At 48.0% G+C, this 23,630-nt stretch overlaps 1 protein-coding gene across 1 annotated transcript in view; it reads left to right on the top strand.

Annotated features, from left to right (window-relative positions):
- Abcc9 (ATP-binding cassette, sub-family C (CFTR/MRP), member 9) overlaps positions 1-23,630 on the top strand; it is a 69,242-nt gene that overhangs the window by 5,789 nt on the left and 39,823 nt on the right. The window contains exons 3-13 of the mRNA XM_013025063.1: positions 1,763-1,904; positions 4,927-5,048; positions 6,748-6,914; positions 7,377-7,619; positions 9,797-9,991; positions 11,439-11,591; positions 13,220-13,375; positions 15,295-15,429; positions 15,983-16,145; positions 18,474-18,514; positions 20,487-20,629. Coding sequence (XP_012880517.1) covers positions 1,763-1,904; positions 4,927-5,048; positions 6,748-6,914; positions 7,377-7,619; positions 9,797-9,991; positions 11,439-11,591; positions 13,220-13,375; positions 15,295-15,429; positions 15,983-16,145; positions 18,474-18,514; positions 20,487-20,629 — 1,660 coding nt within the window. The remainder of the gene's footprint in view (positions 1-1,762; positions 1,905-4,926; positions 5,049-6,747; positions 6,915-7,376; positions 7,620-9,796; positions 9,992-11,438; positions 11,592-13,219; positions 13,376-15,294; positions 15,430-15,982; positions 16,146-18,473; positions 18,515-20,486; positions 20,630-23,630) is intronic.

The raw sequence follows: 23,630 nt of genomic DNA, 5'->3' as shown, positions 1-23,630 counted from the left end.
GGAAGTGGCGCTGTGGCTCAAGTGGTAGGGCACCAGCCTTGGGTTAAAAAGCTCAGGGACGGCGCCCGGGTCCTGAGTTCAAGCCCCACAACTGACCAAAAAAAAAAGAGAGAGAGAGAAAGGGCTGGAGACATCAAATTTCCATTGATCAACTTTTCTGTTGTGGAGTGAGTCAGAAATCTATCAGTAGGAGCTGCTGGTGTCTGTGACACACATGTGCACACTCAGGCTTGCTTTTCTGAATAGTGCAACAAATAAATGCTGGAGTGTTTGCCAAACTGAGGTCAAAGGGTTATCCTGCGTGTGTATGACTGTGTGCACTTGCACGTGTGTGTGTCAGGGCTTGAGCTCAGAGTCTCCCCTCTTTCTTGGCTTTTGCACTCAAAGCAGGTGCTCTACCACTTGAGCCACAGCACCACTTCTGGTTTTCTGGTGGTTCATGGGAGATCAGAGTCTCACGGACTTTCCTGCCCGGGCTGGCTTTGAACCTGGATCCTCAGATCTCAGCCTCCTGAGTAGCTGGGATGACAGGCGGGAGCCACTGGTGCTCCGCTGGTTCCTTGTTTGCTTCCGAATATCGTGAGAATGACCTAGAATTTCCCCTGTTACTTTAGAAGTACTCAGGTTCCAGAAACTTCTCCAAACCATGCAGTGAGTGATGTATTATAATAAGAATAGTTATTAGAATTTGTTACCGTAAATATCGCAAGCATACATATTTATATATCATGGATAGAATATGTTATAACAAATGTATTATATATTTACACGTATTTAAGTTCATTATCTACCAATGTATCTGTCATCGTAAATCCATATGTATAAATATTTATATGAAACATCATTTTTACATGCGTTATATATTTCACACACAGCGAGACCGAAAGAGGATTCTCTTAGGAGAGGAACAGAAAGGCACAAATGCCTATCGATATCAGCGCCAGGAAATGGAAACAATAGTTTTCTTCTTTTTTGATATTTTTGTTTTATTTTGTCTCCTGGGTGGGTTTCTCTGTCTCTGGGAGGGTGAGGGGGACACAGAAATGGGGGGACAGAGGGGAAACCAAGGCAGCCGTGGTCCTCACTGGACACCAGGTGGAGAATGAACTCTACCACTGGTGGGTGGGGACGGGAGGGAAAAATGGGGAGAGAGCGAGGGAAGGGGGGACAGGGTCCACAGAGACATGCGCTCATGACCTGAGTGATGTCACTGTCACCTCTCTGCCGGTCACCTTTGTCATCACAATAATAATATATATATACACACACACACACACATATATGTATGTATACATATACATTAGGGCTGGGCAGGTGGCTCAGTGGTAGAGTGCTCACCTTGCATGCATGAAGCCCTGGGTTCAATTCCTCAGTACCACAGACACAGAAAAAGCCACAAGTGGCGCTGTGGCCCAAGTGGTAGAGCGCTCGCCTTGAGCTGAAGAGCTGAGGGACAGTGCCCAGGCCCTGAGTTCAAGACCCATGACCGGCACCAAATAATAAGAAAGAAATATATATTATATAACTACTTATTCTATACCTAGTTATTACATACACAGATAATAGAATGAACATAAATTGGTGGCGCGTAGGTGACACGTTGTGCAATTACATCTATAATGACCATCCTTTTTATCTCGAAGGGGGAATGACGGTGTCAGTTGAGTCCTGCGTGATCGTCAGGAAGCTTTTGTTTCAGCTAGTTTTGACGTTTCTCTCCTTCCCTCTCTCCCCCTCCCCTCCCCCTCCCTCCCCCCCTCAGGGTGGGGCAGCCAGAGCTCCAAGGTGCAGATTCATCACAACACCTGGCTGCACTTTCCCGGCCACAACCTGCGCTGGATCCTCACCTTCGCGCTGCTCTTCATGCACGTGTGCGAGATGGCCGAGGGCGTCGTGTCCGACTCGTGAGTGCTGGGCTCAGCGGCCGCCGGCCGGTCCTGGAGGGTCCGGGGGCGCGGGGCCGGTCCTGGGGGTGTCTGGGGTCACGAGGTCTTTCCCGGCATTGGGAGGTAAACTGAGGCCTCTAGCAGCCAGAAGCAGTAGCACTGGGGCCCTGGCTGGCGGCAAGAGCAGCGCTCACAGGTCCTGCAGGACGCACGAGGGGGTGTGCGGGGTGGTGTGTGTTTGGGGTGGTGTGTGTGTTTGGGGGTGATATGTGTGGGGTGGTATGTGTTTGGGGTGTCTGTGTGTGGGGTGTCTGTGTTTGGGGGTGGTGTCTGGGTTTGGAGTGGTGTGTGTGTGGTGAGGCGGTGTGTGTTTGGGGTGGTGTCTGTGTTTGGGGACGGTGTGTGTTTGGGGGGTGGTGTGTGTGGGGGTGGTGTGTGTTTGGGGTGATGTCTGTGTTTGGGGTGGTGTGTGTTTGGGGATGGTGTGTGTTTGGGGTGGTGTCTGCATTTCTCACCTGTGCTTTCCACGTCTTTGCTTCCTGACTCGGCTCCTTCTGAGCCTGGGGAACGTCCTGTCCTTTTGCACACGTCCTTGTGCCCTGATCTGTAACGTTAGGTGTAAATACAAAGACCGTTGGCGTGTATGTATGCGTGTGTGTATACATATATGTACGTGTGTATGCGTCATATTACGCACATGCATTTACATATAGATGTTACGCACAGACACATGCATGCGCACAGACATATGCGTAGGTGGGTTTTGTTTTTTATTTTGTGCCAGTATTGGGATTTGAACTCAGGACCTCACCATCTAGCTGAGCTTTTTCACTCAAGGCTGGCGCTCTACCACGTGAGCCATAGCGCCCCTTCTAGCTTTTTGGTGGTTCACGGGAGATCAGAGTCCCACAGACTTTCTTTCCCTGGGCTGGCCTTGAACCTTGAGCCTCGGCTCTCAGCCTCCTGAGTCTCTGGGATGGCAGGTGGGAGCCCCAGCGCCCGGCTGCTGTGATAGTGTTAGATTTGTATTTTAATTTACTAAGGAGTTCTCAGATCAACACTGGGATTTCTTTCGCAGAAGCAGCAAAGATGGACGAGACAGGAAGGATGTGGTGAAGGAACTAGTGCAGACCCACAGATTAAGGGAAAGCCAGCACCTACTGGAAAGCCAAGACCGGCCAGAAACTCACATTTGTATGGCGTTTTGCCTTTATAAATGTTCTCAGGAGGCAGGCAGATAGACAGAATCGCGGTTATGATCACCCACGTAGGATTCCTATTTGTTTCCTGCAATAAACAATCAAGTCAAGTAATAGTTATATGTTGGGTTTTGAAATTATACCAGCTGATGAGGTACTGAGTTTGAATCCTGGTCTGGAAAGAAAGAAAGAAAGAAAGAAAGAAAGAAAGAAAGAAAGAAAGAAAGAAAGAAAGAAAGAAAGAAAGAAAGAAAGAAAGAGAAAGGAAGGAAGAAAGAGAAAGGAAGGAAGAAAGAGAAAGGAAGGAAGGAAGGAAGCAGAATGGGAAGAAAGGAGGGAGGAAGGGAGGGAAAGAAGGGAGGGAGGGAGGGAAGGAGGGAAGCAGGGAGGAAGGAGGGTTGCACTCAGCTTTTCATTGAAGGGGGGGTAGGGATGGGAAGTGTGTTGTTGTTGTTGATGAAGAAGCTACGGAAGCCCCGTCTTCTCTGCCGGAAGCTCTGTCCTGCATTGTTTGTGGTTTTCTGTTGAGGGGATGGACGCTCTGTGCGTGTTTGCATGCGCGGCGGGCGCTGCACACGTGTTGGTGTCTCACCCCAGACCCAGCCGCAGCCCGGCCGCCGCACCCCAACACCCACCACCACCACCACCATCACCACCACCACCCACCACCACCCAGATCCTCCAGGCATGACTGCTGCACACACCCACCCACCTGCTCAGCTCTTTCCTCACGCTTGTGCTGTGTGACATAGAATACGCCCCCTCCCTCCCTCCCTCCCTCCCTCCCTTTCTCCTTCCCTCCTTCCATTCTTCCCTCTCTCCCTCCCTCCTTCCCTCCCCCTTTCTTCCCATTCTCCTCCCTCCCTCCTTTCTTCTCTCTCCTTTCTTTTTTTTGGTCCGGTCGTGGGGCCTGAACTCGGCCTGGGCGCTGTCCCTCAGCTCTTCAGCTCAAGGCTGGCGCTCTACCACTTGAGCCACAGCGCCACTTCAGGCTTTTGTCTTTTTTGCTTACGTGGTGCTGAGGAATGGAACCCAGGGCCTCAGGCATACAAGGCTAGCGCTCTACCACGTGAGCCACAGCACCACTTCCAGCTTTTTTCTTTTTGCTTATGTGGTGCTGAGGAATTGAACCCAGGGCCTCAGGCATGCAAGGCAAGCGCTCTACCGCTGAGCCACCTGCCCAGCCCCTCCCTCGCTCCTTTCTTCCCTCTCTCCCTCCTTTCCCTCCCTCATTCCCTCCCTTCCTCTTTGCATCCCTCCTTTCTTCCCATTCTCTCTTCTTCCTTCCTTTCTTCCTTTCCTCCCTCCTTCCTCTCCTTCCTCTTTTTTAAATCTTCCTCTCTTCCTCCTTCCCTCCTTCCTCTTCCCTCCTCCCTCCTCCCTCTGTAGTTTGACTTAGCATTTCCTTTGTGGTCAGTATTTCCTGACCACACTATTTCCTGGGTGTCTGCGCTTCTTCAAGAAGTGTCTGCTCAGCTTTTCTGCCAGTTACTCGTGGGCTTGTTGATTCTTTGAGAGAAGTGACTTTCTGTGAATAAAATAAAATACAATTGCAAAGAAAATGAGAAACCCACTGGGCACCGGCGCCTCCCGCCTCCCCTGCCAGCCACCCCAGGGGCTGAGATTCAGAGGATCGCAGTTCAAAGCCAGCCCGGGCAGGAAAATCCCCGAGACTCTGATCTCCAATGAACCACCAGAAAACGGGAAGTGGCGCTGTGGCTCAAGTGGTAGAGCGCCAGCCTTGAGCTGAAGAGCTCAGGGACAGCGCCCAGGCCCTGAGTTCAAGTCCTAGGACTGGCAAAAAGAAACCAACACAAACAGACTGTGCTTTGTTCTCCTAGCCGGCGGGACTCTAGACATCTGCACTTGTTCATGCCGGCGGTGATGGGGTTTGTGGCCACAACCACCTCGATAGTCTATTACCACAACATCGAAACATCCAACTTCCCTAAACTTCTTCTAGGTGAGCCTCAACGATCCCAAGACCCAACTTACTCTCTATTTAGCCCCAGCTCACTCATTTCTCTTCGCTGGATGTATAGATGGACTTCTTTTTTCTGTATAGAAGAGGTCACATGTCTGGTTATTTGTGTGTGTGTGTGTGTGTGTGTGTGTGTGTGTGATGGTGTCAGGACTTGAACTCAGGACTTCAGTCTCTCAGCTTTTCCCCCCCAGGCTGGTGGTGCTCTACCACTTGAGCCAACAGCTCCACTTCGGGCTTCCTGCTAAGCAAAGGGAGGAAAGCGTCTCTCAGATTTGTCTCTCCCGGCCGGCTTTCAAACTGAGATCTTCAGATGGCAGCGTCCGAGTCGCTGGGATTAAAGGAAGGGCATCAGTGCTCGGCCTGCAGACATTTTATGATCACTTGGTTCTTCCCTGCTGCTGTTGGGAATGGCGTTGTCCTTCCCATCGGACTTGCCGGTTGTTTGGGGCATTGCATGAAACGCAGTTGATTTCACATATTGACGGTGCGACCGGTCATCTTGGAAATGGACTTATCATTAACGCCAGCTTGTTAAGGCTTCTAGCTAAGCACACATACCTCTAACATGCTCATCTACCCCTGTCTTATTGCTCACCTTGGCTGGGCAGGTGGCTCAGTGGTAGAGCGCTTGCCTCACATGCATGAGGCCCTGGGTTCGATTCCTCAGCACCCCATAAGCAGAAAAAGCCAGAAGTGGTGCTGTGGCTCAAGTGGTAGAACCCTAGCTTTGAGCTGAAGAGCTGAGGGACAGCGCCCAGGCCCTGAGTTCAAGCCCCATGACTGACAACAACAAAAGTTAAAGTTAACTGAGGTCCCTATGTAATGCAGATCTTCCTTTTCTTTTTGTTTTGTTTTGCTTACTGGAAATGCCTGAATCTCGGTGCCTAGGCCCCGAGTTTGAGCCCCAAGACTGGCACCAACTCTCCCGTCCCCCAAATCCAAAATATACAGTGCAGAAAAGACAGCTTTTCTTCAACCAATGGTGTTGAGAAAAAGGAATATTCACCTGTGGAACATTGCCAATTGACCCCTTAGCATTCCTTGCAAGTAGAATACTAGCTTTTGCTATTTCTTTCTTCTTTTTCCCTTCCCTTTTTTTGTGCCAATCCTGAGGCTTGAACTCAGGGCCTGGCCGCTGTCCCTGAGCTCTTTCACTCAAGGCTGGCGCTCTACCACTTGAGCCACAGCGCCACTTCCAGCCTATTTTTTTTGATGTTGAGCTAAATGTCTCATGGACGTTTACTGCCCTGGCTGGCTTCGAACCTCCATCCTCAGATCTCGGCCTCCTGAGTAGCTGGGCCCAGCTGCTTTGCCACTTGAAAGCATTATTATGGTATTTAGATACTAGTGGGAAAAAATTTAAATTTCAAGGAGAGATTTCTTTTTCTTTTTAAAAACAGCTGGGCGCAGGTGGCTCCCCCCTGACATCCCAGCCCCTCAGGAGGCTGAGATCTGAGGATCAGGGTTCAAAGCCAGCCTGAGCAGGAAAGTCCATGAGACTCTGATCTACCATGAACCACTCAGAAAACCAGAAGTGGTGCTGTGGCTCAAGTGGTAGAGCGCCAGCCTTGAGCTGAAGAGCTGAGGGACAGCGCCCAGGCCCAGAGTTCAAGACCCAGGACGGACAAAACAAACAACAAGCCCTCAAAAACCACTTCCCCCGCGCTCTCTTTTTCAGCCTTGTTCCTGTATTGGGTGATGGCCTTTATTACCAAAACAATAAAATTGGTGAAATACTGGCAGTCGGGGTGGGGCGTGTCCGATCTTCGCTTCTGCATCACGGGCATCATGGTGATCCTGAACGGGCTGCTGATGGCCGTGGAGATCAACGTCATCCGGGTCCGAGTGAGTATTGCATGCTTTTCCGGGCTCTTCCGGGCCTCCAACAAACAGGACAGTCAGCCCGAAATGACCCAGACTCAATAGCACGCACACGAGGGTGTGTGGGCAAATATGAGGTTGACTTACCACCCAGCGTCCAGTTTTAAGACCTTAGAGATTTCCAGTCAGATACCCGTGGCTCACGCCTGTCATCCCAGCCACTCAGGAGGCTGAGATCTGAGGATGGCGGTTCAAAGCCAGCCTGGGCAGGAAAGTCCATGAGACTCTGATCTCCCATGAACCACCAGAAAACCTGAAGTGGTGCTGTGGCTCAAGTGGTAGAGCGCCAGCCTTGAGTTGAAGAGCTGAGGGACAGCACCCGGGCTCTGAGTTCAAGTCCCAGGACTGACCAAAAGTGAAACGTGACTTTCCAAATGGAGACGCTCTCGGGTAACAATGGCTCTGTGGGACTCCTCTCTGCCACAGAAGTACGTCTTCTTTACGAATCCCCAGAAGGTGAAGCCGCCCGAAGACCTGCAGGACCTGGGCGTGAGATTCCTGCAGCCCTTCGTGAATTTGCTCTCCAAAGCCACGTACTGGTGGATGAACACGCTCATCATCTCCGCTCACAAGAAGCCCATCGATCTGAAGGCCATCGGGAAACTGCCCATAGCCATGCGGGCGGTCACCAATTACGTCTGCTTGAAAGATGCCTATGAAGAGCAGAAGGTACTTTTTAGCCTTGTGACCACAGTGTTAAAGAGTTGGGCTGAGCCGGGCACTGTGGCTCACACCTGTCATCCCAGACACTCAGGAAGCTGAGGTCTGAGGATCGTGGTTCAAGGCCAGCCTGGGCAGGAAAGTCCATGAGACTCTGATCTCCAATGAGCCACCAGAAAACCGCAAGTGGTGCCGTGGCTCAAGGGGTAGAGCACCCGCCTTGAGCTGAAGAGCTGAGGGATGGTGCCCAGGCCCTGAGTTCAAGTCCCACGCCTGACCAAAAAAAAAAAAAAAGTTCATATTCACTACCAAACACTGTGAATCAGTCCTCCAGCGATCAGCTAAGATTAATTCTGTAGTGTAAAGTTGGGAAACCTAATTCAGTACGGTGCGGTTTATTTATTTTGTGTGTCATCCTCCATGTTTCTAAAACTGGTTTATTTGGACCCCTGCCCTGTGGCTCATTCCTTTAATTCCTTATCTTTGGAGGCAAAGACGGGAGGATCTGGGCAAAGACTGCCAGACACTCATTTCAAAAACAAAAATAAGAACAAAACAACCTGTCGGTTCCTTCTGGAACTTTATGGTGTCTTTCATTGCTTTAAGAATCTTCAATACCACTAGTCCCTTCCAATTGTGTCTCAAAATGCTTCATCATTGTAACCATCCACTGAGAGCACAGGGTCTTTGAAGAGGAAAGCAATGGATCTAGTGAAGGTTAGTTGTTGTTGTTATTATTATTATTAGCTGTTCTAAAGTATGCTGTACAAAACATTTATAGTAAATGACGAAAATGACTTTGTGCATCCAAAAAAGAAAAAAAAAATCTGTGCTCTGAAATGCCAGCAAACCAGAAATGAACCCATGTCAACTCTTTAGGGTCTCTGGAGAAAAGTGTTACATAATAACTTCCCTGCCAAAGTCATGATTTATGGTGGAGATGGAGAAGTTGTACTCCGTACTGCTTGCTTCCATCCAGTGAGCTAATGCTGTGGCATTGGATAGATTCTAGAAAAGAGCAAAACCGCCGCCTTTGAAGGGGGGAATTTACCATCTGGCACCTTGCAGCTCCATGAAATCCGTGAAGCTAGTTCATCGGTTCCAACCCGGGCTGTGTTGAGTCTTAGAAGCATTTTTATTTGATTTCTTTGGTGTTGGTACTGGGACTCGAACTCAGGGCCTCACCCCCTTGCTTTGCTTTTTTTTTTATTGTAAAGATACTATACAGAGGGTTACAGGTACATGAGTGAGGTAATGAGTACACTTCCTCTTGAACATTGTTAGCCCCTCCATTGTTTTCCCCCTACCATCCCCTCCCTCCCTCCCTTCCCCGAAGTTCTTTTTTTTTATTGTGATTAAGTGATTACATAATTTCCCGAATTTCACAGTATTGTGGAATAATGATGCTCATTTAAAGTCACAAGTTCATTCTAACTTTCCTGGAGCAAATTGTCTATCACAGTCTGTAATATATCACGGTGTTCACATGTTATACACCATACATGTGATCAGCAGCGTGGGAATATTTAGTAGTGGTTCGACCAGATGAGCAGGAGTTCTTTGTTTCTTAAGTCCTGTTAGTTTTGTCGTATCACCTAACATTTTGGATTTAGCATCCACTTATCAGGGAGACCATGTACCGTTTGTCTCTTCGTTCTTGGCTTACCTCGCTCGACATGATTCCTTCTAGCTCCATCCATTTCCCTGCAAATGCCATTATTTTGTCATTTCTAATGGCTGCATAATATTCCATTGTGTAGAGATACCACAATTTTTGGATCCATTCATCTGTGGTGGGGCATCTGGGTTGTTTCCATATCCTAGCTATTGCGAACAGTCTTGCTTTGCTTTTCAACTCAAGGCAGATGCTCTTACCATTTGAGCCACACCTTCACTTATGGCTTTTTCGTAGTTAATACTCTGACTTGTGTGTGTGTGTGTGTGTTCTGGGACTTGAACTCAGGGCCTGGGCGCTGTCCCTGAGCTCTTTCACTCAAGGCTGGTGCTCTACCACTTGAGCCACAGCTCCACGTCCGGTTTTCTGGTGGTTCATGGACTTTCCTGCCTGGGCTGGCCTCGAACCGTGATCCTCAGATCTCAGCCTCCTGAGTAGCTGGGATGGCAGGCGTGAGCTCCTGGTTGGAAGTTGGACAGGACCCTACCTCGTTTTTGGTTTGGTTTTTCAGAAGAAAGTAGCAGATCATCCGAATCGGACCCCGTCTATCTGGCTGGCGATGTACAGAGCTTTCGGCCGGCCCATTCTTCTGAGCAGCACGTTTCGCTACCTGGCCGACCTTCTGGGCTTCGCGGGTCCTCTCTGTATTTCCGGCATAGTCCAGCGCGTGAACGACACACAGAACAGGACTGTCAACGCCACCGGCGTAAGTGTGCCAGGCTGCAGAAAAGAAGCAGATTGTGTGGCAGTCGCGGTCTGCCATTTTTGTTGTTGCTGTTCTTACGGGGGGGGGGCGGTCTCGAACCCCAGACCTCGTGGGATTCGGTTTGCGTGCTCAGGCCTGGTGCTCTGCCGCTCACACAGACCTCCAGCTCTGCTTTTTGCTGGTGATTTCAAAATAAGACAACAACTCTATCTACGATTTGATGCTGGCCCAGGCCCCCTCAAAAGTTAGCAAGATCCCTGCCCCCATCTCAACAACCATGTTGGGTGTGGTGGCTCCTGATTGCAATCCCACATATACAGAATGTATAAATAGGAGGACTACAGTCTGAGTCCCATATAGACATACAAAACCCCATCTGACAAAGAACTGAAGCAGAAAGACAGGACTGGGCATGTGGCTCAAGGAATACCTGCTTCAGAAGTATGAAGTCTTGAGTTTAAACCCCAGAATGATCAGCCGGGCACTGGTGGCTCACGCCTGTCATCCCAGCTACTTAGGAGGTTGAGATCTGGAAGACTGCGGTTCAAAGCCAGCCTGGGCAGGAAAGTCCTTGAGAGTCTGATCTCCAAGGAACCACCAGAAAACCGGAAGTGGCGCTGTGGCTCACGTGGTAGAGCGCCAGCCTTGAATGAAAGAGCTCAGAGACAGTGCCCAGGCCCTGAGTTCAAGCCCCAGGACTGACCAAAAAAAAAAAAAAAAAGGTGAAATAGAGTTCCTGTCACATGATAGAGGCTGATTAAATATTAGTGGGCGCTGAATCTGAGAAATAAATAAAATAAATGGTCTGGCCAGATAAGTTGGTAAATATAAAAACTTGATTTTCTCCATGAGGAAAACGACTCGTTTTGTTCTTAAAAGTTACTCAGTTTTCTGTAACTGTCAGCCTGTTGGAATTACTCATAAATATAGGTTAATTTTTTAAAAAAAATCACAATTTCCAGGTGCTGGGGGTTCATGTTTGCAGAATCTTAAATCTAGAGGAGCAAGGTTCTTCTTCTAAAACCGCTTTTCCTAGGAAGTATTTTATACTTAGAAGCATCAGCTGGTTAAAATTGTGTTCACCTATTTTGTAACAGTAGGTTTGTTTATGTATTTGTTTGTTTTTTTGAGTGTGTGCTGGTCCTGGGGCTTGAACTCAGGGCCTGGGCACTGTCTCCGAACTTTTTCACTCCAGGCTGGTGCTCTCCCTTTTGAGCCACAGCTCCACTTCTGGCTTTTCTGGTGGTTCACGGGAGAAAAGAGTGTTAGAGACTTTCTTGCCTGGGGCTGGCTTCGAACCCCGATCCTCAGATCTCAGCCTCCTGAGTGGCTGGGATGCCAGGCGGGAGCCACCGGTGCTGTTTTATAAGCGCAAACTATGTTCCTGGTAGGTGAAAAGATCCGTTTTAATTTGTTTTCCTTTTTCTTTCTCCTCCTTTGCCACAAGATTTCAAAAACCCTCTCCTCCAAGGAATTTCTTGAGAACGCTTATGTCTTAGCTGTTCTGCTTTTCCTGGCCTTAATTCTGCAAAGGACATTTTTGCAAGCATCTTACTATGTGACCATACAAACAGGCATCAACCTCCGGGGTGCCCTGCTGGTAAGCACAAGCCAAGCCCTGAAGGGTCTTTGTTTCTTGACGATGCTGTTACTGGGACTTGAACTCGAGACTTGGTGCTCTTGATCCGCTTTCTGGCTCACGGCTGGTACTCTACCATTTGAACCATGCCTCCAGCCTGGCTTTTTGAAACCTCACCATCTTCCTGGGCTGGCTTTGAACTGTGATCCTCTGGATCTCAGCCTCCTGAGTAGCTAGGATGGCAGATGTGGGAGCCACTGGACCTTAGCTCAGGCTTTCAAAATTATTATTATTATTATGCCAGGCCTGGGACTTGAACTCGGGTCCTGGGTGCTGTCCCTGAGCTCATTTGCTCAAGGCTAGTGCTCTACCATTTTAAGCCACAGCTCCACTTCCAGCTTTTTGATGGATAATTAAGAGTCTCACAGACTTTCCTATCCAGGCTGGCTTTGAACTGTGATCTTCAGATCTCTGGTGTGAGCCTCTGGCACCTGGCTTTTGTTGTTGTTGTTGTTGGCTATGTGTGGGGCTTGAACTCTGGGCCTGGGTGCCATCCCTGAGCTCTTCAGCTCAAGGCTGGTGCTTTACCACTTGAGCCACAGTGCCACTTCTGGTTTTCTGGTTGTTTATTGGAATAAGAGTTCCATGGCTTTTCCTGCCCAGGTTGGCTTTGAACCTCGATCCTCAGATCTCAGCCTCCTGAGTAGCTGGGATGACAGGCGGGAGCCACCAGCACCCAGCTAGCCTAGCTCTTCTTTCTTTTAAATGTATTTTCACTTTCTTATCATAACGACAACATTTCTAGGATCTGCTTCATGAAAGAAGCAGACTGACTTTCAAAGACGAATAAAAGCCGGGTGCCCGTGGCTCATGCCTGTCACCCCAGTTACCCAGGTGGCTGAGATCTGGCCAAACCAGCCTGGGCAGGAAAGTCTGTGAGACTCCTATTGCCAATGAACCAGCAAAAAGCCAGATGTGGAGCTGTGGCTCAAGTGGTAGAGCACCAGCCTTGAGCAAAAGAGATCAGAGACAGCACGTAGGCCCTGAGTTCAAGCCCCTGGACCAACACACACACACACACACACACACACACACACACACACACACACAATTAAAAATATGTAGAGAACTTGAGCTTCTGTTTGAAACTGAATGCAGATTTTGCTTAAACTGTTAGAAAAAATAAGTTGGTATGTTATTGAGAACAAAAGAGTAACTATACTAATAGAAATAGCGGCTGCTTTAAGAAGACAACCTTAGTGCACCCCAATTCCATTCTTCATTTTATTAAACTACATGTCTTAAAAAAATGCCAGACCCGGGGCTTGAACTCCGAGCCTTTCACCCTTCCTTGGCTTTTTGTTTACCATTCAAGGCTGGCGTTCTACTACCCGAACCACACCTCCACTTGCAGCTTTTAGCTGGTTCGTTGGAGATGAGAGTCTCCTGGATTTTCCTGCCTGGGCTGGGCTTCAAACCTTGATCCTCAGATCTCAGCCTCCTGAGTAGCTGGGGCGACAGGCGGGAGCCACTGGCGCCTGGCTGATACTGTTTTCGTTGTTTGTTTGTTTGTTTACAATGAAAGTAAATAATGGCGATGTGGATTTGAGGTTGGGAGGCTTATGTCCCCTGTGGTGTTTTCTTTGTAGGCCATGATCTATAATAAAATCCTGAGGCTCTCTACTTCGAACTTGTCCATGGGTGAAATGACCTTGGGCCAGGTCAACAACCTGGTTGCTATAGAAACCAACCAACTCATGTGGTTCCTCTTTCTGTGTCCCAATTTGTGGGCCATGCCCGTCCAGGTAAGTCAACTGCAGGTACAGTCTGGTTCGCAGAAGAAAACAAACAAACAGAAGGAACAAAGCAACACTATTTCCATGTGTGTGTGTGTGTGTGTGTGTGTCCCCGGACTTGAACTCAGGGCCTGGGCACTATCCCTGAGCTCTTTCACTCAAGGCTGGTGCTCTACCACTTGAGCCACAGTGCCACTTCTGGTTTTCTGGTGGTTCATGGGAGATCAGAGTCTCAGGGACTTTCCTGCCCGGGCTGGCTTTGAACCATGATCCTCAGATCTCAGCCTCTTGAGTAGCTGGGATGACCGGCGGGAGCCACAGGTGCCTTGCAAAAAGCAACAATTTTTGAATGATGCTTTCCAAAAATGCATACATTACTGTTATTGCAAAGGTTATTACAGAGGGGTCATAATTGTCATGAAAATACAATTCTTTTTGGACCCTGTCCCCCCTTCCCTCGCTCTCTCCCCCAGTGTTTTCCTCCAGTCCCCACCCACGAGTGGTGGAGTTCATTCTCCACATGTTGTCCAGTGAGGACCACGGCTGCCTTGGTTTCCCCTCTGTCCCTCCATTTCTGTGCCCTTCCCAAAGACACAGAAATGAACAAACAGAATGAAAAGAAAAGAAAACAACAGCAACAAATCAAATCTCTTGTTTCCTTTCCTTGGAGTTCACTTCCTAAGATATTATTTTATATGATCATAGGCGTGTGGCTGCTGAGCTTTGGGTAACCAATCCTAGGTCTATCCTCCTTTGGCCTCAGAAAAAATTACACCCACCCCCCAAAATAAACCATCAATAACTCAACAGCCCAATTAAGTAATCGGCTAAAGACTCAAAGAGAGACTTCTCAGAGGAAGAAGTAAGCATGGCCAAGAGACACAGGAAAAAATGCTCGACGTCGCTGGCCATAAAAGAAACACAAATCAAAACCACATTGAGATTCCACCTCACCCTAGTTAGAATAACAATAACAGATGCTGGTGGGGATGTGGCCAAAAGGGAACTCTTTGGCCCTGTGGGTGGGAGTGTCAACTTGTTCAACCCCTCTGGAAAGCAGTATGGAGGTTCCTCAAAAACCTCCACATAGAGCTCCCCTAGGACCCAGCAATCCCACTGCTGGGCATTTATTCAAATGACCACAAACCAGGCTGCACTAAAGCCACCAGCACAACCATGTTCATTGCAGTATTGATTACCATAGCCAAGATATGGAATCAGATCAGACAACCCTTGTGGCTGAATGGATCAAGAAAATGTGGTATATAAGCCCGATGGAATTCTATGCTTCCATCAGAAAGAATGACATTACCCCATTTGTAAGGAAGTGGAGTAAGCCAGACTTAAAGAAACATAGGCTGTGTGGTTTTTTCCCTCACTTGTGGTAACTGAAATACGTCTATCAATTTACAAGTAAACACCCTGAATGATTTAGAAAAAAATACACCGGTCTCTAGATAGTCACACAATGAGGCCAAAGGAGGATATTTTGGTTGTCAAGGAACCAAAAAAACTCAGGAACAAGATGGCGTCGATGAGCGAAGTAGGATTTGAAATTACACTGCTCGGGTTCCAACAGAGGTTCAATTTCTCTGTGTTTGCCAACAGTGAAATTCTCTACGCATGGCTCTTTCTTAGGGGTCAAATCTATGGAGGGTGACAATGTTTTCCCAGAAGGTTCTTTTTAGAACTGACCATCACTTTATAAGATCCCAAAGCGTCATGGGGCTACTTGGTAACTTGGTGCAATCGATCGGTTAAGAACTGGTCATGCAGCTCTCATGACGGTGGTATCAACAGTTGGCTTCCAAATGAAATGCAATCTGCTTAGGAGGAGAAATGCTACCTTCTCCTGAAGACACTTCCTTTTGAACACCAGCTCTCCCAACCCTGCGGATTTTTCTCCGCCATATATGTTTCCTTTCTAGATCATCATGGGGGTGATTTTGCTCTACAACCTGCTTGGATCCAGCGCCCTGGTTGGAGCGGCTGTAATTGTCCTTCTTGCTCCCATTCAGTACTTCATTGCCACAAAACTGGCAGAGGCTCAGAAAAGCACCCTTGTAAGTAGCAAGCGCGGGGACACTGTCCTTGGGAAATCTAGCCAAACTTGACTTGTTTGGGTCTGCATGTTTTTATTTATATATTTACGTAGTTCTGTATACTTATTTATATATATATATAAATATAAATATATATAAGTATATATATATAAATATAAATATATATAAGTATATATATATATATTTTGTGCCAGTCCTGGGACTTGAACTCAGGGCCTGGTTGATTTTTCATTCCTACCACTTTGAGCCACAGCTCCACCTCTGGCTTTTTTTTTTTTTTGGTGGCTTATTGGAGATCGGAGTCTCCCGGGCTGGCTTTGAACCGCGATCCTCAGATCTCAGCCTCCTGAGTAGCTGGGATGACAGGCGGGAGCCATCTTGGGCCGGGTACCACCTCTGTGCTGTTGGAGCCATTCTTCCAGGACGGTCTCCTTCGGGGTGGAACAGAGCCCTGTCATGACTCTTTCCCCTTCCTCCTGTCCCGTGGGTGGCCCTGTGGTCTCTGTGGTGGCCTTGTGGCGTGGATCATAGTGCACCCCTTGTATACGGACAGGATTATTCCACGGAAAGACTGAAGAAGACCAACGAGATCTTGAAAGGCATCAAGCTGCTGAAGCTGTATGCGTGGGAACACATTTTCTGCAGAAGCGTGGAGGAGACGCGTCTGAAGGAACTGTCCAGCCTGAAAACCTTCGCGCTGTACACGTCTCTGTCCAGTAAGTCACGGGGACCACGGAGAGGGATCCACATGCACACACGGTGCGCAGTCCCCGCACAAACCCAGCCAGGGCTTTGCTAGGCCGGTGGTAAAGCCATGTGTGGCTGGTGAGATTGGACACAAACCCTAGAACAGGCCCAGGGCCCCACGCCGGGCATCTCCATCTTCCGGGCCACTTTTGAACCCGACCCAGCTAGGACAGAGAGCGCATAATTGGTGCAGAAAACCCTCCCGGGGTGTTCCATTGCTGTTATGACGGAGTGACCGTATTTCGTGGCTTCAAAACGCAGCTATGGTTGAAGCAGACCCCGGTAGCTCACGCCTGTAATCCGAGCCACTCAGGAGGCTGAGGTGGAGTTCCAAGCCAATGTAGGCAGGAAGGGCGGGGAGACGCTTTTCTCCCGCTCACCAGCCAAAAGGCATGCTGGAGGCATGGTTCAAGTGGTTGAGTGCCAGTTCTTTCTTTTGGGGGTGGGTGTGGGGTGACTTGGTCCCTGAAATTCTAAGGTGTAAGCAGAACTACCAAGCAACTTGGCTTTTTGTCTTTGCTGCTGCCCGAACACTATTAGCACATTAGCTGAAAATTTGAACTTCCTAGTTCTGTTTGTGCGTGTCCTGTTCATCAAACAATAGTGACTTCTATTTCTGAATGAGAAATCTGAATGAGATAGGACTTTTGTTTTTTGGCCAGTGTGGGCGTTTGAACTCAGGGCCTGGATGTGCGGTATCTGAGTGTTTGCGCTCAAGGTTGGCGCTCTACCACTTGAGCCGCAGCTCCATGTTGGCTTTTTAGGGGTTCATTGGAGATATGAATCTCAAGAACCTTCCTGCCTGGGCTGACTTTGAACCATGATTCTGGGATCTCAGCCTCCTGAGTGGATGGATTACAGGCGTGAGCCACTGGTGACAGCATGGAAGTATTCTTAGAAACTACAAGATCTATAAGTAAAAAATGGATATCACTGCTGGAATGTGTGAACTTCGGGAGCTGTCCAGTTCTTACGGCTTTACATGTGCAGAATAACCTTATTTCCATATATTTAAATTAATTTATACCAGTACTTATATAGATTACTATTATAAAATCCACATTTATCTCAATATCTATATCTACATCTGATTTTAATTTTTAAAGATATTACAAATTTTAACGATACTTAATAATTATAGACATATAATTTATAATAAAATAGTATATATAAAAATAATATTTATATTTACATTAACTATAGACCCTCTGGGGAATAGAGATTAAATTCTTTTCGTTTGCCTCCTTGAAGGATAATATTTCCTGATTTCTGTTGCTTATAATATGAAAACAAATATATGCAGTTCTTCAATTTAATAAAAAGTTTCAGCTGGGGGCTGGTGGCTCCCGCCTGTCACCTCAGCTGCTCAGGAGGCTGAGATCTGAGGATCGAGGTTCAAAGCCAGCCCAGGCAGGAAAGTCCATGAGACTCTGATCTCCAATAAACCACCAGAAAACTGGAAGTGGCGCTGTGGCTCAAGTGGTAGAGCGCTAGCCTTGAGCTGAAGAGCTCAGGGATAGCGCCCAGGCCCTGAGTTCAAGCCCCACGACTGGCCAACAAAACATTGGGAAGGTGGGAAAATCACTAGGGAAAATATCCAAAGGACGTGGGATTCGCGCTCGGTGGCAGGGGACAGCATCTGTTGGAGTTTTCTCTTGTTCCACGTCTTTCTCAGGAAATGCATCCGTACAATGGTGCCTGGACCCCTGTGTGAGCAAACTCTTCATTCTATCTCCTTTGAAACCCGGGTACTCCCTCTGTACACTCCAGTGAGCTTTTCTTTTCCATGTGACTTTTTTTCTTTCCAGGCAACAGATTCCTTCCCCAAACCCAATCTTATAATATAAGACCATTTGTGAATAGTAAAAACATTCATTTGCTGGCCCAAGAGCGATGTGCATATGGCCGTATAAAATGCTGCTCATGGAGATGAACTCAAAACACACACACACACAGAATCCACCTCCCAAATAACCAGCCAAATGCCTGTCTGGTGGTATGGATCGAGTGGTAGAGCGCCAAGCCTAACTAAGCAAGTGCGCATGTCTGAATTTAAACCTTGGTCCCTAAAAGGAGAAAAAAAAATACAATTACATTTTAAAAAGAAGAAGAAGAAAGCTAAATGTTTCCGCTTAAGATTAGCGTGGAAAGTTTATAACATGCCAGACAGTCTGAGCAACTGTCTGTGGATGCCAAAATGTTCCTTACTATACTTGGACCTTTGAGGAAATGAACGTATTAATGGATGAGTAATTAAAATCCCCCCCCCCACTCACGTGTTGGATTTCTCTCCACAGTCTTCATGAACGCCGCCATTCCTATCGCAGCCGTCCTTGCTGTAAGTCATTTTTTTTGTCTTTCTTCTTGTTGCTTTTGTCCATGATCAAAAAATGATGGATCGCCGGGCACCGGTGGCTCCTGCCTGTCATCCCAGCTACTCAGGAGGCTGAGAGCTGAGGAGCCAAGGTTCAGAGCCAGCCTGAGTAGGGAAACGTCCCGTGTGGCTCTGATTTCCCATGCTCCAGCAAAAAGTCAAGCGTGGGTGTGGCTCGAGTGGTAGAGCACCAGCCTTGAGCAGGAAAAGCCAAGCGAGAGCGAGTGGACTTGGCTGTGCTGGTGCACGCACACACACACACACACACACACACACAGATTTATGCACAGATATGTGTGGGGAGTGATATGTAATCATTTCATCTCTCTACCACTTGCTTTTCTTTTGTCTTTTTTTTTTTGGTCAGGCGTGGGTCTTGAACTCAGGGCCTGGGCGCTCTCCCTGAGCTCTTCAGCTCAAGGTGAATACTTTACTACTTGAGCCACAACGCCACTTGTGGTTTTCTGGTGGGTCATTAGAGATGAGAGTCTCACGGACTTTCCCGCCCGGGCTGGCCTCGAACCACGATCCTCAGATCTCAGCCTCCTGAGCAGCTGGGATGACAGGCGGGAGCCATGGTGCCCAGCTCTTCTTCAAACATGTTACACATTGGTTTGTTTGGAAAGAGCCTGGATTCCTTGCCTCACGTGCCAGGTCGCTGTCCCTGGGAACGATGGTGTCTGGAGCCTCCCCCCAAGCCTACAACTCCTAGCGGGGATGGAGACCCGCGCCAGGCGTTCTTTGGTTGGGGAGGTGGAAGCAAGGCCGGTTTTCCTCCTGTCGGTGCAATGGAGACTTCACAGTCCCTCTGTGAACTCACGTGCCCATTGTGATGGAAATTGAGATCCCGCTTGTCGCGGTGACATCACCAACCCACGGTGACATCACCAACCCACGGTGACATCACCAACCCACGGTGACGTCACAAACCCACGGTGACGTCACAAACCCACGGTGACATCACCAACCCATGGTGATGTCACAAACCCGCGGTGACATCACCAACCCACAGTGACGTCACCAACCCATGGTGACGTCACAAACCCACGGTGACATCACCAACACATGTGATGTCACTGTGACATCACAAACCCATTGTGCCATTACCAACCCACGGTGACATCACAAACGGTGACATCACAAACCCATTGTGACATCACCAACCCATGGTGATGTCACTAACCCGCTGTGACATCACAAACCCATTGTGACATCACCAACCCACGGTGACATCACCAACCCACGGTGACGTCACAGACCCGCTGTGACATCACCAACACATGTGATGTCACTGTGACATCACAAACCCATTGTGCCATTACCAACCCACGGTGACGTCACAAACGGTGACATCACAAACCCATTGTGACATCACCAACCCATGGTGACATCATAAACCCATTGTGACATCACCAACCCACGGTGACATCACAAACCCATGTGATATCACCAACCCATGGTGACATCACAAACCCATTATGACATCACCAACCCATGTGACATCACCAACCCATGTGACATCACCAACCCATTGTGACATCACCAACCCATTGTGACATCACCAACCCATGTGACATCACCAACCCATTGTGACATCACCAACCCATGGTGACATCACCAACCCATGTGACATCACCAACCCATTGTGACATCACCAACCCATGTGACATCACCAACCCATGGTGACATCACCAACCCATTGTGACATCACCAACCCATGGTGACATCACCAACCCATGTGACATCATAAACCCATTTTGACATCACACTGCCACTGTGACGTCACGGCCACACGGTGACGTCACAAACTCTACTACGACCTCCTAGCCCGTCTGCAAACCACACCGGCCTTGGGGACGTCGCGCCCCTGCTGCTCTGTCTGAGGGCTCTGGGGACATCGTGGCTGCTCTCTCTGAGGGCTCTTCCTCTCGCCCAGACATTCGTGACGCACGCCTACACCAGCGGCAACAACCTGCAGCCGGCCGAGGCCTTCGCCTCGCTCTGCCTCTTCCACATCCTGGTGACTCCGCTCTTCCTGCTCTCCACCGTGGTCAGGTTCGCCGTGAAAGCCATTGTCAGGTAAGCCCCCGGCCCAGCCAGGCTTCCTGGCTGAGCGATTCTAGAAACACCCGTGAGTTCCCCCGAGGAAGCTGGAGCAAGGGGGAAAGGCCCTGAGCCCCCGCCCCAGAGCTCTGTGCTCAACTTCTGCTGTGCTGGCTCCTGTGTATAAAATGGTTCTTCTGAAATAACCATGAAACTGGGCACCGGTGATCACGCCTGTCGTCCCAGCTGCTCAGGAGGCTGAGGTGTGAGGATCACAGTTTGAGGCCAGCCCGGACAGAAAAAGTCCATGAAACTCTTATCTCCAGGGAACCACCAGAAAAACAGAAGTGGCGCTGTGGCTCAAGTGGTAGAGCGCTCACCTGTAGCACAAAGAGACTCAGGGACAGTGCCTGGGCCCTGAGTTCAAATCCCAGGACCAGCAAAACAGCAACAAAAATCACTACTGGTGAATGGAGACCTTAGGTAGACAAGCAGTGTATGGCATCTTGCCTATGACTTTGACAATGAGACAATTCCCCCAAGTCCCCCCCCCCCCGTGTTTACAGGCTGAGAAAAAGCAGTGTGTGTTGTTTGTTTGAGGCTCAGGCAATGGCTTACACCCACTAACAAGTAGCTCAAAACCAGATACCATTCAGAGGTAGCCGGGTGCCAGTGGCTTACGCCTATCATGATGATTTAGGAGGTGGAGATCTGAGGATCGCAGTTCAAAGCCAGCCTGGGCAGGAAAGCTCGGGCGATTTTATCTCCCATGAACCAGGGGGGGGGAAAAATCAGAAGTGGAGGTGTGGCTCAAGTGGTAGAGCGCCAGCCTTGAGTGAAGAAAGCCATTCCTGAGGCCCAGGAGTGCAAGCCTCGGTCCTGGTACACACACACACACACACACACACACACACTCAGATGGCTGTAAATTGTCCTCCTATGAATCAAGGTCTTTTCGCAGTTAGGGCGTTTGTCATCTTTGGGAGCTGTTGGGGGTTTGAAGAGCTCGAGTCCTCTAGCCTCAGCCGCCCCCAATTCCGCTGACAGAGTGTCGTCCCTCTGAGGAGATTACAGGCCGGTACGTGGAAGCTCTTGCTTCCAAATAAGGCAGGGCTCTGGCCCGAGGGAGACACTTCAAACCGTGATCTGTGGCCCGGCCTTGGCTATTTTGGGGTGTGTTTATTTTCATCTCTCTCCCTCCACACCCCCCGCCCCCCGCATTTCACAGCTCTCTTCCCTTTCATGGCTGCTCAGAACACAGCTGGGAGACTTAGCACCAGCTCGGGGAAATCCAGAAATCCTGCAGTGCCAAAAGCTGAGCTGGGGGAAAGCAAACAATCAAAGCAATCCAAAGATGGTTGTGTTAAGTTGTGTTGGGGGGCTCCCTCACCCCCATTCACAGCTTATAATCCCGCTGCCCTGAATTCTAGGATGCTTAAAGGGAGCTCATTCCCTGAGCGTTTCTGGATGAGCAACACCCCCGTTTTAGATCTCAACCAAAGGGATTTACTGGTTTGATCACGGGCTGATCTGTTTATAAAGGGAACAGTTCCCGAGTGCCAAAGCCACGGACCAAGTAGGATCGACTTCTAAAAGCTTATCTCTCTAAAATGAATGTTAGGGGTTCACTAGTGCACGCTTCAGAGAAGGCAAATCTTTTCTTCTATTTTATTGTGCCAGTCCTGGGGCTTGAACTCAGGGCCTGGGTGCTGTCTTTGAGCTCTTTCACTCAAAGTGAGCGCTCTACCACGTGAGCCACAGCTCCACTCCCGGTTTTCTGGTGGTTCCTTGGAGATCAGAGTCTCACGGACTTTCCTGCCCGGGCTGGCTTTGAACTGTGATCCTCAGCTCTCAGCCTCCTGAGCAGCTGGGATGACAGGCGTGAGCCACGGCGCCTAGCTGCTCTCTATCATCTGCCTCTATCATCTCTCTATTGCTAACTCTATGTTCCATTTATATGCATGCATACATTTTTATCTGTATGATAGTCATGTTTATTTCTATATCATCCCCCTAAGTCAATATCCCATTAACATTTTTGTCTGCATCTATATCTATATATTATGTATCTATATATTTATATATCTATTATATACTATATCTGATATATACTGTATATTATATACTCTATATCTTTATGGAGAGTATGTATTTACATATAGATATATACTATATCTATGTAATTATATTGATATAATAAGTATTAGATACTATAGTATATGCTATATATAGTATATACTATATATACCATATATACACTAGATAGCATATATGCTATATATACTATAGATATACCATATACTATAGTATATATTATATAATACTTATATAGAGATGGTATATGCTATTATTAAGTAGATATACTATATATACAATATACTATAGATATAGTATGTTCTATACTATATAAAATATATAGTATACTATATATACTATATAGTATGTATATATACTGTATATATACTATATAGTATATATACTGTATAGTTTACTCTATATACATATATATATACAATGAACTATACTATATAGTATAGAACATGCTATATAGTATAGTACATAGTATATACTATGTAGTATATACACTACATAGTATATATATAGTATATACTATAGTATACATATCTATATTGTATATAATATTGTGTATATTATATATTACGTAGTATATATAGCATATACTGTAGTACATATATAATAGGTATCATATATTATATATCATATATATTACATATTATACATTGTATACAATTATATGTAGTATCTGTTATGCACCATACAGTGTTATATATTGTGTGAGATATCTATGGTATCTTGCGTATCTATTGCAGGATCTATGAGCTCTGTGGTAGGTCTGTCCTGTGTCAGCATCCCGTGCATGTGTCATTGTCACCATGCTGGCTGCCGGCTGCGTTTCAGATTCTTCCTCACTCCACTGCCTTTAACGAGGAGTGGAAGGGAAGCGCAAGGCCAGAGCCCTGCACAGGGCGGCTGCCGGCCACGGGCTGGCCACGGGGTGCTGGCCACAGGCTGGCCA

Source organism: Dipodomys ordii, unplaced genomic scaffold (genome assembly GCF_000151885.1).
Source record: "Dipodomys ordii isolate 6190 unplaced genomic scaffold, Dord_2.0 Scaffold81, whole genome shotgun sequence".
Lineage (NCBI taxonomy): Eukaryota > Metazoa > Chordata > Mammalia > Rodentia > Heteromyidae > Dipodomys > Dipodomys ordii.
The sequence above is the reverse complement of the archived record's forward strand: the minus strand, read 5'-3'. Positions and strand labels throughout refer to the sequence as shown.